Consider the following 15510-nt stretch of genomic DNA (forward strand, 5'->3'; position numbering starts at 1 on the left):
TTGTAAAGACAAAACAAATAGAACTTAAGTGGAAAATTCACTAATTTCAGAGCTCCTTCTATTGTTTCTACTGAAATTGTTATACTTAATTCTATATTCAGTCACTAAACCTAAATTCAGACAAGTGACTTATTTAAAATCTAGCACAGAGTGTTTTATAGTATTTATATATTTTATGCCTAACATTTTAAATTCAAGGTACATGACGAGATTTTTCTCATCAAGTTTGTTTAAATTTCTTACTAAAAAACTCGTCAAAACAGAAATTGAAAGTACAACACTTCGGCAGTAGACTAAAAATCGATATTACTGCGGTTGGTGTGTAGAGGATCTGTATTCCATAAATTATCGTGACGTACTTCCGCTTCATAATTTTCCGAATAGTTTAGGATTATTCATCTTGATATATTAAAGCACGTTTATCGACTTGTGACTATTTTATAAATCTTTTAAAAATATTTAAAAATTATTTTCGTGAAATTTGTCAACTGAAACAGTTAATTTTGGAAAACCCATAAAAAAAGCTTCTGCTAACTTAACTTGACCTTGCTTATGCTTTGCTAGTTCTTTTCCGTTCAGCTACCGCGATTGGAACATGTCTTATTCACCTGAAAGAAGGTAAGTTCAGTTCTTTAAGTAGTAGAATGTTATTATTACGGGTTTTTACGGTATACGGAATAGGGAAATTGTAGGATTACGTTTTTGCATGTGTATTTCACGTAATTCGACATATATCGAGTTCAATTTCAATGTCCCTGTCGCCGATTGCCAACATGGCGCTGGTAGGAGTACATTATTGCAAGCTCGATCAGCGCACGTGTTTCACTTATAATGGACTTATTGTTTCAATTCTATGTAACCGAAAGATTGAAGGGAACATTTAGTTCTTAGTTGGTTTTCATGCGTAGCATTTATTTTTGCGATATCTTAGCAAATCATGATATGCCAATTTGACAGAAGCACCAATAAAAAGATTTTAGTAATTTTTGCATGTTCATACATAGAACGATGAATCTTCAAAAAAGATTTTGAAAACTTGTTATTCAAAGTTTATGTATTCGATTGCAGATCAGAAGATTGGCCGGAGGATTCCAAAAATGGGCCATCAAAAGATCAACCTAACTACGATGGACCTCCGGGAATGGACCCCGAAGGGGCACTTGATACTAACTGGCATCAAGTCGTGGAAAGCTTTGATGACATGAATTTGAAGGAAGAATTGCTGCGAGGAATCTACGCTTATGGTTTTGAAAAGCCGTCCGCCATCCAGCAGCGCGCTATCATGCCCTGCATTCAGGGACGTGATGTTATAGCTCAAGCCCAGTCTGGAACTGGCAAAACTGCTACTTTCTCGATTTCAATTCTTCAGCAAATTGATACAAGTGTTCGCGAATGCCAAGCGCTCATTTTGGCCCCAACTAGAGAGCTGGCTCAGCAAATCCAGAAGGTACGAACTGTGGTGATTAGTGATGTGTTTGGTGATTAATGCGTAGAGTTTAGAATTAACGGTGTGGTTTTTTTAGGTGGTGATAGCTCTTGGTGATCACTTGAATGCTAAATGTCATGCCTGCATCGGTGGCACCAATGTGCGTGAAGATGCTCGTCAGCTGGAAAGTGGTGTACATGTGGTGGTGGGAACACCTGGTCGCGTTTACGATATGATAACTCGTCGTGCACTGCGTACTAACACTATCAAGCTGTTTGTGCTTGATGAAGCTGATGAGATGTTGTCCAGAGGGTGAGTCATGCTACCTTTGTTAAAACTGATGATGCAATTCTATATTAAGTAGATATTTTAATAGTCATTGTGAATTGATGAAGATTCTTATTTTGTAAAATTATTAAATGCATGTATAAAGTCTTTCTTATGTACTCTTTATTACTCTTTGTATTACTCTTTTCTATGAAGAAAAATACAGAGCAAAAACCTTTAATATAACATTTTGGTCATTACCTATTTCAGTTTCAAGGACCAGATTCATGATGTATTCAAGATGTTGTCTGCTGATGTGCAAGTCATCTTGCTGTCTGCTACTATGCCTGATGATGTACTCGAGGTATCCCGCTGCTTCATGAGAGACCCAGTGCGCATTCTTGTGCAGAAGGAGGAGGTAAGACTTAGGATTTCATTCAAATTATAACCATTGATACACAATTATGGTAATTGTTACTTTGTTTACATTTCTTATTTATTCTTTTTAGCTCACTCTGGAAGGTATTAAGCAGTTCTACATTGCCATTGAACTGGAAGAGTGGAAGCTGGATACGCTGTGTGACTTGTATGATACTCTCTCCATCGCTCAGGCTGTCATCTTTTGCAACACTCGCCGCAAGGTAATATTTCTAAGGATTTCAGCTTGGCTTTTCCTCATTATTAAAAACGATAGTTTTTGTTAGTTGCAATATTCTAAATTTTTAAATATTTAATAACAGATTCCTACTATTCCATTATATACCTTAATTTAGGACCCTTAATCTATTTGAATATATATTATGATAAACTGAAATTTTGCATTAGTTCATAAATACAACTAAAAATATTAGTTCATTAGTAGGGATCATTGTACATTTATCAGTATGGTTATATAATTAAATCAATATGGTTTAAACTTTCAGGTGGACTGGCTGACTGAATCCATGCATGGCCGTGATTTCACTGTGTCTGCTATGCACGGCGATATGGACCAGCGTGAGCGCGAAGTTATTATGCGGCAGTTCCGTACTGGATCATCTCGTGTCCTGATCACCACTGATTTACTTGCTCGTGGAATTGACGTGCAGCAAGTTTCTTGCGTCATCAATTACGATCTGCCCACTAACCGTGAAAACTACATTCATAGGTAAGAGTGATTAAGATGTATTATGTTGACATAACTAACAAATTTGATAACATCAAGGCTATTGAATCTGCAGAGCTAATGAGACATGCAAACATTTCTTACCTGTTATTATTCAGAATGGTATACATTAATGAAAGAATATTTTGTCTTGAGGTTATTTGAAATGTATCTATTTCTTTTTTCAGAATTGGAAGGGGTGGTCGTTTCGGCCGTAAAGGAATCGCTATCAACTTTGTTACTGAAGCTGATAGGAGAGCACTCAAGGACATTGAGGAGTTCTACCACACAAGCATCTCGGAAATGCCCAGCGATGTGGCCAACCTCATCTGAGGAGCCTGCGCTTACCCGGTTTATACTTTGTGTCCTGCGTTCTATTGCGATATTTATAAGGTGTGTGTATTAGGAGGAGCCTTCTAATAACCGCTGTGCCGAATTTTTCATTGGAACTCATTTCGTTCGGACCGATATAATCGTTTTAGTTTAATTAATGATTACATTATACTATAATAGACGTATCAATATAAGTTTAATATACATAGTTAGGAGTAAGACCGGCTCGGCCGGATGGCCCCCGTTCCGCGCAGGCCTCTCTGCCGCTTGCAAAGAGGTCTCATCGGGTACTGGAGAGGCTATTTCAATCACAAAAGTTCTCGGAGGAAACCCACTGTATTGTAACTTTTTTTCCAGTTGTACATAATATGGTAACTGTTTTTGTAATACCCTAAATAAATATAATGAAATATCTCAACTGTATTGTTATTGATATACATACTTGAAAATTGTAGCGCTCCATTCCCGATCGGAACCTTAATTTCTCTAAAGCATTGTATTGAATTATGTAAATTTTGTTTTACAGAAGATCTACCTACTGAGCCTGTGAAACGCACTTTGGACACAACTATGTGGAAATAATAAATCAAAATTTCCTCAATATGTTCATTACTTTCTTTTGACAGGTCCTTAATGTATCCTGTATTCCCATTTACATTGCTTTTGCATTTTACTTTTTTAGAGGTTGTTTTCTACATGGTTTTTATGTTCATTTCGAATTATTTATATTTTTGGAATAAATTTTGTTCGAAGTATTAGTGACTTTTGACAAAAATGATAATTAAGGTTCCTATGCTTACATAATATTAATTTTATATAAGTACTAACTAATATGCTGATCTAATTCCGAATACATTATGTTAATTTTAGCTTATAAACACTTTGTGACGATCAATATTCAGATATATAAACGCATGACAACTTTTTTGTGTCTTAACTCTTAACATCACTGTTACTTCCCATTACCAACTGCTTAAAATCATTATGCTCGCTATTGCAGATAAGAAATCTTTCGGAAGGTGTTAATCCAAAAAGGAAAAAGAAAACAAGATGTAAAAAAGGAAGTGAAGAATAATGCATTGGACAAAGTATCACTGATCCTATTTCTTTCAATACCTACTTACATACTAATTCAACTAATCAAAGCAATCTGCAGCAAGTTGTTTGATGAAGGTAGCCATGCAAGTTTACAGATACCAAACGGTATTTTCCAGATAATATATAAAATAAAACATTGTTTCATACTTCTACTATACATTCTTCATGAATTAGATTAGAATTTTATTGTTGTAGGAATTATAATTATTATGTGTCAGTGTTGTAGATAAACCTGTCACTGATAAAACTTCATAAAAGGAAACTTGCTAGTAGGAAATTTAATTCTTGTCCTTGCGTCTGCGCATTATTGCATGTTGTGCAACGATGGAGTACCGTCGAAACGCACTTACAACCTTAACCATGAGTTCCGTAATTATTTTAGCGCAGCAATAATAGGAACGTTGCTTTGAACCTTGTTCGAAAATTGTCGTACAAGCCTTCCAGGTACGCCAATAAGCCATTTATAGGGATTAATCTTGTACTTACATATATCGATAAAATTTGGGATAGTAGTTGCACCATATCTATATCTACTTCTATACTAATATATAAAGCTGAAGAGTTTGTTTGTTTGAACGCGCTAATCTCAGGAGCTACTGGTTCAAATTGAAAAAATCTTTTTATGTTCAATAGAACACTAATCGAGGATTTTTTTAGGCTATATAACATTAAGCTGCAACTAATAGGAGCGAAGATACAATGGAAAATGTGGCCAAAACGGGGAAAAATATTAATCTTCGAGGGCTTCGTTCAAAAATTCCTAACTTATATCCTCTAACCACGCGGACGAAGTCGCGGGCAACAGCTAGTGAGTAGATAAAACTGATTTTCGGAACCGTTACAACTGAACCAGGCACTTTCACCTATCATGCTTGTGTTATGATAAAAACCGCGTCTAGTAGGTACTGCTTTTAGGAACTCCCCGGCAGACGCAGAGTCGCTCATGCTCTTGGGATTCAGATCACATGATCGTACACAATTGCCAACGAAGAGTTGTGAAAGAGAAGCTGCGTAAGTATCTTTTAAAATAAATTGATACAACAGCCTACCACACCTAGAATTGTTAAGTTACTAAAATCTTATGCCACCTTATCCTTGTAAAGAACAATATCCTTCTTTAGTTCTGAATGAAACTTGACTTTATGCAAAAAACCACTAACAAATTTAGTTAGATAAAGCTGCATTGTCTTGATCCACAACAAGTAGTGTAGGTTCCAGTTTAGAATTAGTGGTTAGAGACTGCGAAACCGGAGATCGTGGGTTCGATTCCCACCCAACCATAATATATTGATGTAATGAGCATAGCTGTGTTTGCTTTGCCTAGGTGTCGTTTTCTGCGACCATGAAGGTGCAGCGGTGTATCAGTAAATGGCTATACCAAGATGACTTGCGTAGGGTTGTTACTAAGTGTGAAGAAGACGTAGAATACTTGCCGATTCAAAAAACTGATAGCATTACAATTCCTTTATTGAATCCATTATCACATCATTATTTAAACATTTATAACATCAACAATATACTCTAAAAACTTAATAAATTAATATCACACTTCTGGTAATGTTTATATTAACTAAAATTAAATGGAATAAAACTTTCAACAAATATCATAAAAACGCAAAAAGGAGTATCAGCAAAAGGACTGATACAGGGAATAGTATATAAACAGATACTCGAGGGTGGCAGATGGATATCAGAATAGAAGAATCACTGTCTTCATTTTGTAAACCTTCTTTAGTAGGTTTCTCTACTATAACTAACTCGTCACTAAAAAAATCTATGCTAAATTCACATTGTGTTTTATTAACACAAGTCTTTGATTCAGAATTGTTAACATATTGGAATGTTGGCTTATAGATATCAAACATGGCGTGAATGTCGTTAACTCCATCGTCAGTATAGAATATATAATAGTAATATGCATCAAGCAGTACTTCATGAACCACTTTGAGAGTTGTAGTATTTTCTAAGTAATTTGTGCTGTTGCACTGAGATGAGTAAGGAAATAAATGGTCTATTAAAATCTTGTCATGATAACATTCATGTAAGTTATTCTCCAGCCTAGACATAGTTTGTTGTTGGATAGTGCTATTAAATAAATTGCCACCATGGTATACACCCGTATCCAATAAAGTATTTGGATTATGCAAGGGCAAATTTTTTATATCCCTCTTTGACCGTTCACGCTCTACATGGACGGTCTTACTTGTGTCATCACTGTCTTCAATACCATTATGTATGTAAGAGTCAATTGTATTATCATTATCATTTTTCTTATCATAACTTGTATCATTAATTTTCTTCTTATCATCAGGTTTCTCTAGAGTGACTAGAACTCCATTTTCAAGTTTGGGATGAACTTTTTTATGCTTATATCCTTCTAAAATACCACATGTGTTCAATATTCTATCTCCTTTAACAACTAGAATTTTTGAACCTTTATGACGAGAACAAGCATTTAATTCTACTGAAGCACCTTTTAACAAATAAAATCCAAAATACTCTAATGTATCATCTAGTAACGTCATTGACTTCTTTAATCTTATATGTTTTCTCTTATCAGATATTTCTGGGGTACCTTTCATTTGGAATGCACTGAATGTAGAATTCATTTTCAAAGAATGTTTTTCACAAAAAATTGATGATTGTCCTTTATGGATTTGTATAACATCTGAGTCTGATATCTTGTACATAACATCAGCATATTTAAAGTTTCTTAAATAAAGAGGTAACACAATGAGTATTGTTGGCAAAACTGTTGTTAACAGACAAAATATTATAACACGCCTAGATCCATGCATTTTACTTCCATCTGAAACAAAAAAGGTAATTTAAATAATGTTTTTTCAAAAAATAAAATTAGGTAACAATTGCATTAGGCATAATTAAATTAAAATAATAATATTATATATTTATATTTTATGCAGAGTGATTTTACAAGATTAGCTTACAAATTTATAAGCCAACAAGACAATGTTTTTATAATGTATGCTACACCAGAAAGAAATATTGATATAGTAATAAAAATTGTGAGATATAATATACCTGTTTTATCAGACCTTTCATGCATGTAATGCGTCAAAATTGTTAATGTACAAAATATTTAACGCATAATACAAATTAGTCACTTCTTTGATCTCTCTATGCACTGTTTCACTGATCAATGCATCGTGTTGATTATTTTATACAATAGTAATGTTTAGGGTTTCATAAAGAATAATTATATTATAATTGACGGATTTATAAACGACATCAATATTTACATTTTCGTATGTATTTTATTTATGCATTGTCCCAATACAACATTCTGGTCTAAATTTTGACAATACGGCTGTCAGTCATTTGACAGGACCTAGCTATCGCCAAAAAAAGGTAAATATTTTTGCCACTTCTTGGTCTTTCAAAGGCATAAACAAAATAGTGCTTCGTCTATTATGTCACGAAACTCGATTGCTGTAGTTTGGAACCCCCAATCTTTGTTATAAAAGTAAACTTATTGGTGCATGTTCTTTTTTAATTTGCACGCATATGGTGCATATTTTTCCTATATTTCCTTGATACCGTCATTGCTATGGTAAAAAGACAAGACCCCTACTTTTTCTATTGGCAGGACATTATGCACTACACATTACACATTTTATTTCCTTAAATCGTCATAAATAGTCCAGCCGTATGGGGTGCTCTATTAATAAAAAATATTACTTAGCTACTTCTTTTAACGTACTTAACATAGTCCTAAATTGGACCTTACGTTTAAGTCGTTAGGATAGGCTTATGTGGAATGTTCTGAAGAACAATACATTTCGCTTCCTTTTAGAATTCAATTTATGATAAAATTGTTATACAAGGGCTAAAATCGCTTGTTTTCAAATTGTCATGGAATTTCAAGAGGTTATCAAAATAATAATGCACCTTTCATGCAATAATACAGTATAATAAATTAATAGTGAACTTAAATAATGCCGAAATGAAAGAAATTAATGTAGCAGATATAGTTATAATAAGCATAATGCATTTTTCTAGTTCTTGAGGTTCTGGCCTCGGGCAACATAAAAAGCATTAATATAATATTTAAAACCCACCTAAAATATACATACTCTATATCCCGTTATGGAAATCGGGAAGCTTTCTGTTTATTCTGCTATACGACATCGGCTCTCTCTGAGAAGTTCTCCATTTAGGGGAAGTCAATGAGGGTTTTACGTAGTATAATCCTGGGTATAATCTTGTAACTATTTTTAAATAGTGGATCTTTGTGATCTTATTATCTCTGGACCCCTTATTGATATAAGTAGCATAGGTACGGTTTATGTTTTGATGGAAGGAATATGTATTACTTAATCTATTTCTCCTTGTTTACGGAATGATTATTTAGATATTTTATAGATACTAGCCAAGGTATAATAAAATAGTTATCTTAACTTATTATCTTTTATAAGTTTGCCAAAGGATTATCGATACGCTAAAAATATTATTATGAACTCGTGTAAACTCGTGCAAACCATGTTTACTTGACATATTTCGTTTATATTGTACTCAAATATACTCTCAGCTCAGGCATAATTCCATCCTTTACTCGTAATATCTGAATTCTGAACACATGTTTTTGTTTTTTCTTTTTATATATCCGTAACCTATTTTAAACACTTCTACAATTTACCGGATCAAGCTAAACAATAAAGATAAACGTTTAATGTAAAATGTAGCAGAATTGTCTACGAAAACAGAAATAAGGTACTCACCTTCTTTATTAACATTACTGTATTGGTAATTTGTGTTGTAGTAGGAAGTATTTACTGGCCTTGGCATATTTTTATCCATTTTTATAATATTGTTGAACAAAACACAAGCACGTAAGCTGCAGTATCATCACTTGATATAACTTACACACAATAATATAAATACTGGCAGCGCAATGGGTTAATGATAAGCTTATCAAACGGAATTATCAGTTCTATTATGTTGTACGTTTAGTTTGTAATTGAGACCAATATGAATTCTTGCTTGCCTTGTCGCGTGATTTCGCCACTCCTTTGTATAAATATTAACGTCTTTAACGTCATTTTTATTTACAGAGGATCCAATTGGGGTTCTAAGGCTAGGCAATTTATGATAACTTAATTCGAGAAGACTGTAACAATGTGAACAAATGTATTAATAAATTACTAACTTTGTGTCTCCTCGATCAATCTTAATTGTTATTCCTATTATTTTTTAAAGAACTTATCATAGGAGAAATAATCTACTTTCGAGTTGATTTGTTATGCTTTAAGAGTGTAACAGTTAAGGGATGCTTCTTCGCAACGCCTATAATATGTAATATAATTTATTGTGTACCAGAGCGTTGATTTCACATTGAGTAAACTACAATTTAGTGATCAACAGTTGTTAGTGTCGGCAGGCACTCCGCAAGTCCGCACAACCATTAATAGTGCCTAAACCCAAATTGACTTCCAAACAAAATGTATTTTGATATTGAATCGATTGAACAATATCGTAATCGAAGGAGGAAGAAACCTATTGACGAAACCGACTTAGCACCACCCCACCGCGCGGAATGCACGCACTGGCCAAGTGATCGACTTACTCGTTATCGACAGTAGAATGCAAACCAATAAACTTATAATTCATGATTACATCCTGATTTAGATTTGGAAAATTTAGTATCTACCAGAATGTTGTTTATATCTGATAGTATTAATGTTTCTACAAGTAAAACAAAAACCTCAGAAAAAGGAATTAAATTATTATAGAAAATTAGACATCACTGTAAGATTTGAAGACATTTTTTTATCGTGTTGACCACATTTAGCTGTTAATCACCGTTCCGCGTTCAACCGTGTATTAAAAGAAACTTGATTGTTATAAGCAGTTGAAGCCAAAATAATTTCTATATGGACATAGGGGACTGTCTTAAGGTGTAACCGCACGCAATCGCTTTTCGCTCGTTTACAGCGATAAACCCGATCACGTGACCCCATTTTTAAATTTTCCGCGACCCGAAAAGTCTCTGCTTCATGCAGTCGCTCGTCACTCGATACCTGGCGCTGCTTCATGGAGTCGATTGTCGCTCGTTTGTAGCTAAAATCTGGTCGAGCGACCCCATTAAAAATTTGCCGAAAAACAAAACATTAATATCTATAATCTAATTGTGAACTGGCTATTATGTAGAAGCAAGTGTGATTTTTAAAAAGTTACATAGGTACATTTTAAACTTCAAAAAACTGTACAATGAAGAAACAAAATTATGGTTTAAACGTACATTGTGTCCATACTTTACTATGTCCATATTTTATAAAATGTTTTAAAGTATTTTCCTTGTCCGATACGATACCGATATTTACGGGAATTAATTTAGAGACCGTTTGTAGCACCGCTTGTCTCGACCACTTAATTTTTACTTTTCTTTGCTCTATTCTATAGTGTATTAATTACCTATGATCTTTTTTCCCAGCGACAAAGTTCAACATTTTGAGCTTTATCGCTTAAACGAGCGACTGCAAAGGCCGTAGCTCAACATTTCCAGCTTCGTCGCTACCTTTCCTGCTACCATATTTTGTCGCTTTTTCGAGACGCGGGACATTTAAAAATGGGGTCGCGTGATCAGATCGCGAGCGACGAGCGACCATGAGGTTACGCCTTTATTCATCGTGGATAATAATACTGTCTTTAATTTTGAGCACTGCTTGGGGCGGGCAAAATACATTAAATAAAATTAGAAGATCAAGCGTAACCATTGTAAGACTATGCTGGATTTTAACTTTTAATATATTCTTTTCTAGGTTTTAACTTTTGTACCTATATTAAAAAGTGACTATCCAAACTATCAGCTGTTTACAAAATATAGTTGTCAAAAAATAATCCAGCTGTCAAAACAACAAACTCGAATCAGATTTCGATCACGTATATTTTGTTGACTATTAAGCGTTTTTATGACTGGATTTGATATTCAACTTCCAAAACCCGATCATTTATTGATTTTAAATGATGAGTGACATCCTTAGACCTCATTTAGTATGGATAGAAGGAAGATGCTATAGAGTAAACGACCACTCGATTGAAGTCACTTCACTACAAGAACACGATTCATACGAGAATGGTAAGTAAACGATATTGTGTCCGTGTGTCGCATAAAAAAAAATACAATTACTTCTGTGTAAAAGTGATAGATTTTCACCGGCTATACATCAAATCTTGCACGGTATTTAAATTTTATCTATTGGTTAATCTCAAGTACTAAGTACTGGTGTGTTTATTATTTTGCAGATACCTATGACGATGAATACGATGAAGGTGGTGATGAAGATGTTGAAGTAGTCATGATGGACAGTTCTAGATATAGATCTAGTTTACATGTTTCTAAGTATGTATGTTAATTTAAATTTACAAAATGTTTATTGCTCAAAACTACTGTCAAATTAAGCTTTGATTTTATTTGTTTAATTCTCATAGTGAAATGTTTTTTACAGGCATTACCTAGGGTCTATTATCGGAAAGAAGGGAGCTATGAAATTGAGGATTCAGCGGGATACTAACACTGAGCTTAAGATACCAAAACAAGGGCAAGATGGAGATGTTGTAATTTATGGACCTTCAGAATCAGTAAGTACATATAAACATTTTGTATATATTTTTTGTACTTTATCAAAATAGAGGCTTAACAAGCTTATAAAATAGCAAAATAGAGATCTGTTCTCTCTGAATCCCTTTAAAACAAAACAAAACAATTTTCTCTTAATCTTCTTCTTCTTATATAAAAGAAATAATTGCTGTTTGTTAGTCTCGCTTAAACTCGAGAACGGCTGAACCGATTTGGCTTATTTTAGTCTTGTTTTATTCATAAAGTCCAGGGAAAGTGTATGTAGTGAGAATATATGGAAAAGTTGCAAACACAAGTAAACACAAAAAAATGGGGATGATGTTTCTTAAGGAGGAAACAGAAAAATTACTGCAAGATTGTTTACGACGCGGGTGAAACTGCGGGAACAGCTACAACGAGTCTTGTAATGAATGTGTATAATTCATCCATTTGTTTAATTATGAAATTTGTTGCAATATTACATATTATAGTGACTAGCAGTCTTGTAAGTATTATGTATTTTTTTTTCAGAGTGTAAAAGCTGCAAGAAGACGTATAAACATAATAGTGATGTCATCAAGGATGAAACAAAGAGCTACACATTTTATATCAATACCTATGAATAGTCCTGATGTTGTTAAAAGATATGAAAAATTTGAGGTAAAACAGTTGTCCTCAATATTCAATGCCTAGTTTTCCAATTATAAATGCGTTTATTCGAACCTCTATGTTTTGTGCACAGAAGGGGTTTAATAAATGAAAAAGAGTTTATTTACGTTCTAAATTTAAATTTAAATATTAAACCTCCGTATTCTCAATCTACTTCTAGAGTTAAATCTGCTTTACACCTATTTTATGTTTGACAAAATGTGAGATTTAATAATATCTGGCGGTATTAAATCGCACCAGTAATGCTATCCCTTTTTAATCACTTGGCACCTGCATTTAGTAAAGCGAGAAAAAAAGAGTGACGACACTATTCTACAGTTGATGTAGATCAGACAATAGGCTAAGATCATTATAATGTTTCAGGCCGAAGTCTTACGTGACTGTCCTAGCAGAGGTCTAGAAAAGTCCATATTTATCGGGGGACAGAAACTCCACCTGACACTTGGTGTGATGTGTTTAATGGATAATGAGGAGAGATCAATTGCATCAAACCTGCTCAAGCAGGCGAAAAATGAAGTTATAATGTATGTAAAGAACACCTACACTGTCTAATTACTCTAAACAACAAATGCTAATGAAGGCAATACTCTACTTTCTGAGTTTTCGATAGCAGACTATAAACAACTCATTTTTGCGAGGTGCTACACTCATTTGTAATTTTTGCATGTAAGCGCTTAGGTTCACAGGAGACTCGTATTCTAAAAGTGAGATTTTTCCGCCTCTGCTATTGGCTTTCTTTGCATTTGAATTGTTGTTGTCAGCTCTTTATTCACTCTCTCTAATAATATATCCGATTAATAATAATAGTTTGTTTTCAGGCCTATACTTCTAGAGCACTTGCCTTTAAAGATCAGATTAAAAGGCTTATCATACATGAATGATGATCCATCTGAAATTGATGTTTTGTATGGCTTAGTGGAAGAGGAGGGGAATACTAAAGGCCTGATTCAAGAGATGTCTGATGCTATAGTCGACTTTTATTATAGAGCAGGTAATTTATACGCCATCGATAATGTCATCCGCCTCCTTCGAATCAAAAACAAAGTCATTAGCCAGCGCGTGTTGCGAAGTTTATCTCACTAATGTTACAAATACCTATGTGAGTGTGTTTACATCTATTGTGTATGTTTGTTATGTGCGGCTTAGCCCACCTGGACGTCGGTTGTAGCTGCAAAAACATTTTACCTTTAATGAAGTCGGATAGAAGTACCTATCTTAAGTGTTATTAACAGGTGGAAGCTGCCTTCTTAAAAAAAATCACCGAAATCGGATCAGTCGTTTGAGCGTAAAGTGGTAACAAACAGACATACAAGCACACTAACATGCTAACTCATTTATCATAAGTGTTATTTACCCTTTCGGTTACACCTAACGAACAGTATGCTATGCCGTATGCGACAAATGCGACAAAGCGTCGCTGACAAAAAGTACCTACTGCACACTTTTACGTTTACACGCAAGTTCACGCAGAGGCTGCTCGCAATCCGGTGTTTAGTATACGTTTAAAGGCAGCGGTCCAGTTGTCAAATATTAAATAAATTCTTCTATTGGGTCCTAAATAAGTGTTGTCACCGTCGTTAGAAGGCGATCGAGCGTGGTGTCAAATCGTCCTACCAACAGCACTATTTCAAGTCGCAAGGGTACAGGAGTACTTTTTTTCTCATTATGGAATTTAATCCTTGTGTCGCATGGGTTTCACAATCATTCAAGGACAAACACAAAAAAACCCAGACTCAGGACAAGAATCACTGAATCACAGCTTGTCGCACAGTGGGTTTTTCTTGGTGACCTCGACAACTCCGCAACCGTACAGTCGAAGGATATCGATGAGGATATTGTCGATTAAACAAACGAATAAAGTAACAACTTACTGTGTTCTTGTTTGGACAAGAATACAATTGTCGCAGTTATTTTTTTTCTAAAGATACCGTTTATGTTTTACAGGATATATGGAAAGAGAACATGGCAGGGAAAACGTGAAGTTGCACGTTACACTTATCAACTCTAAGTATAGAAGTAAGTCGGACACTCCTCATGTTGACGACCAAGGAACCAGAGCTAGACAGCCGCGGATCAATTTTGATGGTACAGAAATACTCGAGAAATTCGCGAACTATGACTTTGGCGTTGTCGAGTTGAACAGTATACATCTATCGCAGAGACATTCGACGGGACCCGATGGTTATTACCAACCGACTTGCGTCATCAATTTGCAATAAGAATATTTTTTATTTTTTGATAATAAAATTTTGTTATTAAGTATTGCATTTTTATTACAGAAGTTTTGATTTATAGTTGTGACTTTGGTGATTTGGTCACAGAGGTTCCTTTGCACCCCATTTTATGGTTGTCCTGTAATGTATCCAAATTATTATCGACTAGCTGCGCCCCAAGGTAGCATCCGCGGATAAGCGTCAATGAAGATCCAATCCAGTACAAAATTTCTTAAAAAAATATTTTGCCGTTTGAGCTTTAATGAGTAAGTAACAACCATACATACTAACTTTCGCGTCCTAAATAAAGATAATATCGACGGTTGATGGTTACAGTCTCGAGATTATCGGATTTTGCTATAACAAGATGCGAAATGCTCTGTTCAGTTAAACGTGGGCTTACTTGAAGGGCAACGTGTAGGAGTAATCACATTACCTACCTACTAGTATTTGAAGCTGCGCTAGGAAAATTTCCAGATCAAAGTACCTACGGCTAGCAACACAAGTCGGTCCCCATATACACGGTGATTTTTTAGTCGTCTTACAAAAGTAGTTAATGTATCCGACGTAAAATACCACTAGGCGCGATTATTATTTTTTTATCAACTAAGATAATAAGTACGAAGAAAAATTAAACAAGAGAAATCTGAAAGATACTCTTAAAAATGATTTAAACGCCGCCGCCCGCGTCCCTCACCATTGTTACAAGGCTCGGACCGCCCTCGCAACAGAGCTATTTCTAAAAAACTACGAATTGCATCATAACATTGAATAAAAATTGCAT

The 15510-nt window shown here is 34.6% G+C and overlaps 3 protein-coding genes across 6 annotated transcripts; 2 read left to right on the forward strand and 1 right to left on the reverse strand.

Moving 5' to 3' along the window:
* The first annotated feature begins 401 nt into the window (after nt 1-401).
* LOC113493456 (eukaryotic initiation factor 4A) lies at nt 402-3773 on the forward strand. 2 transcript variants are annotated; one of them, XR_003400565.1, is made up of 8 exons: nt 402-618; nt 1069-1447; nt 1524-1738; nt 1964-2111; nt 2203-2334; nt 2617-2840; nt 3026-3230; nt 3697-3773. XR_003400565.1 is itself a non-coding variant. In XM_026871446.1 (7 exons), the coding sequence occupies exons 1-7, from the start codon at nt 596-598 to the stop codon at nt 3168-3170; spliced, it is 1266 nt and encodes a 421-aa protein (XP_026727247.1). In that variant the 5' UTR covers nt 402-595; the 3' UTR covers nt 3171-3588. The 2 variants fall into 2 exon arrangements, 1 of the variants encoding a protein (XP_026727247.1); XM_026871446.1 differs by lacking the exon at nt 3697-3773 and having other exon boundaries at nt 3026-3588.
* Nucleotides 3774-5717: 1944 nt separating this feature from the next.
* LOC113493457 lies at nt 5718-9423 on the reverse strand. Of its 3 annotated transcripts, none has more exons than XM_026871447.1 (2): nt 9008-9423; nt 5718-7077 (listed from the first exon to the last, which is right to left on the reverse strand). In XM_026871447.1, exons 1-2 carry the CDS (start codon nt 9084-9086, stop codon nt 5873-5875), a joined length of 1284 nt encoding a protein of 427 aa, XP_026727248.1. In that variant the 5' UTR covers nt 9087-9423; the 3' UTR covers nt 5718-5872. The 3 variants fall into 3 exon arrangements, with proteins under 3 accessions (XP_026727248.1, XP_026727250.1, XP_026727249.1); XM_026871449.1 differs by lacking the exon at nt 9008-9423 and adding an exon at nt 7325-8863; XM_026871448.1 differs by lacking the exon at nt 9008-9423 and adding an exon at nt 7311-8862.
* Nucleotides 9424-11115: 1692 nt separating this feature from the next.
* Nucleotides 11116-14772, forward strand: LOC113493458 (activating signal cointegrator 1 complex subunit 1). The gene is made up of 7 exons (XM_026871450.1): nt 11116-11364; nt 11532-11628; nt 11735-11867; nt 12376-12504; nt 12877-13037; nt 13332-13504; nt 14458-14772. Exons 1-7 carry the CDS (start codon nt 11250-11252, stop codon nt 14730-14732), a joined length of 1083 nt encoding a protein of 360 aa, XP_026727251.1. The 5' UTR covers nt 11116-11249; the 3' UTR covers nt 14733-14772.
* Nucleotides 14773-15510: the final 738 nt, after the last annotated feature.

Source organism: Trichoplusia ni, chromosome 4 (assembly GCF_003590095.1).
Source record: "Trichoplusia ni isolate ovarian cell line Hi5 chromosome 4, tn1, whole genome shotgun sequence".
NCBI classification, from domain to species: domain Eukaryota; kingdom Metazoa; phylum Arthropoda; class Insecta; order Lepidoptera; family Noctuidae; genus Trichoplusia; species Trichoplusia ni.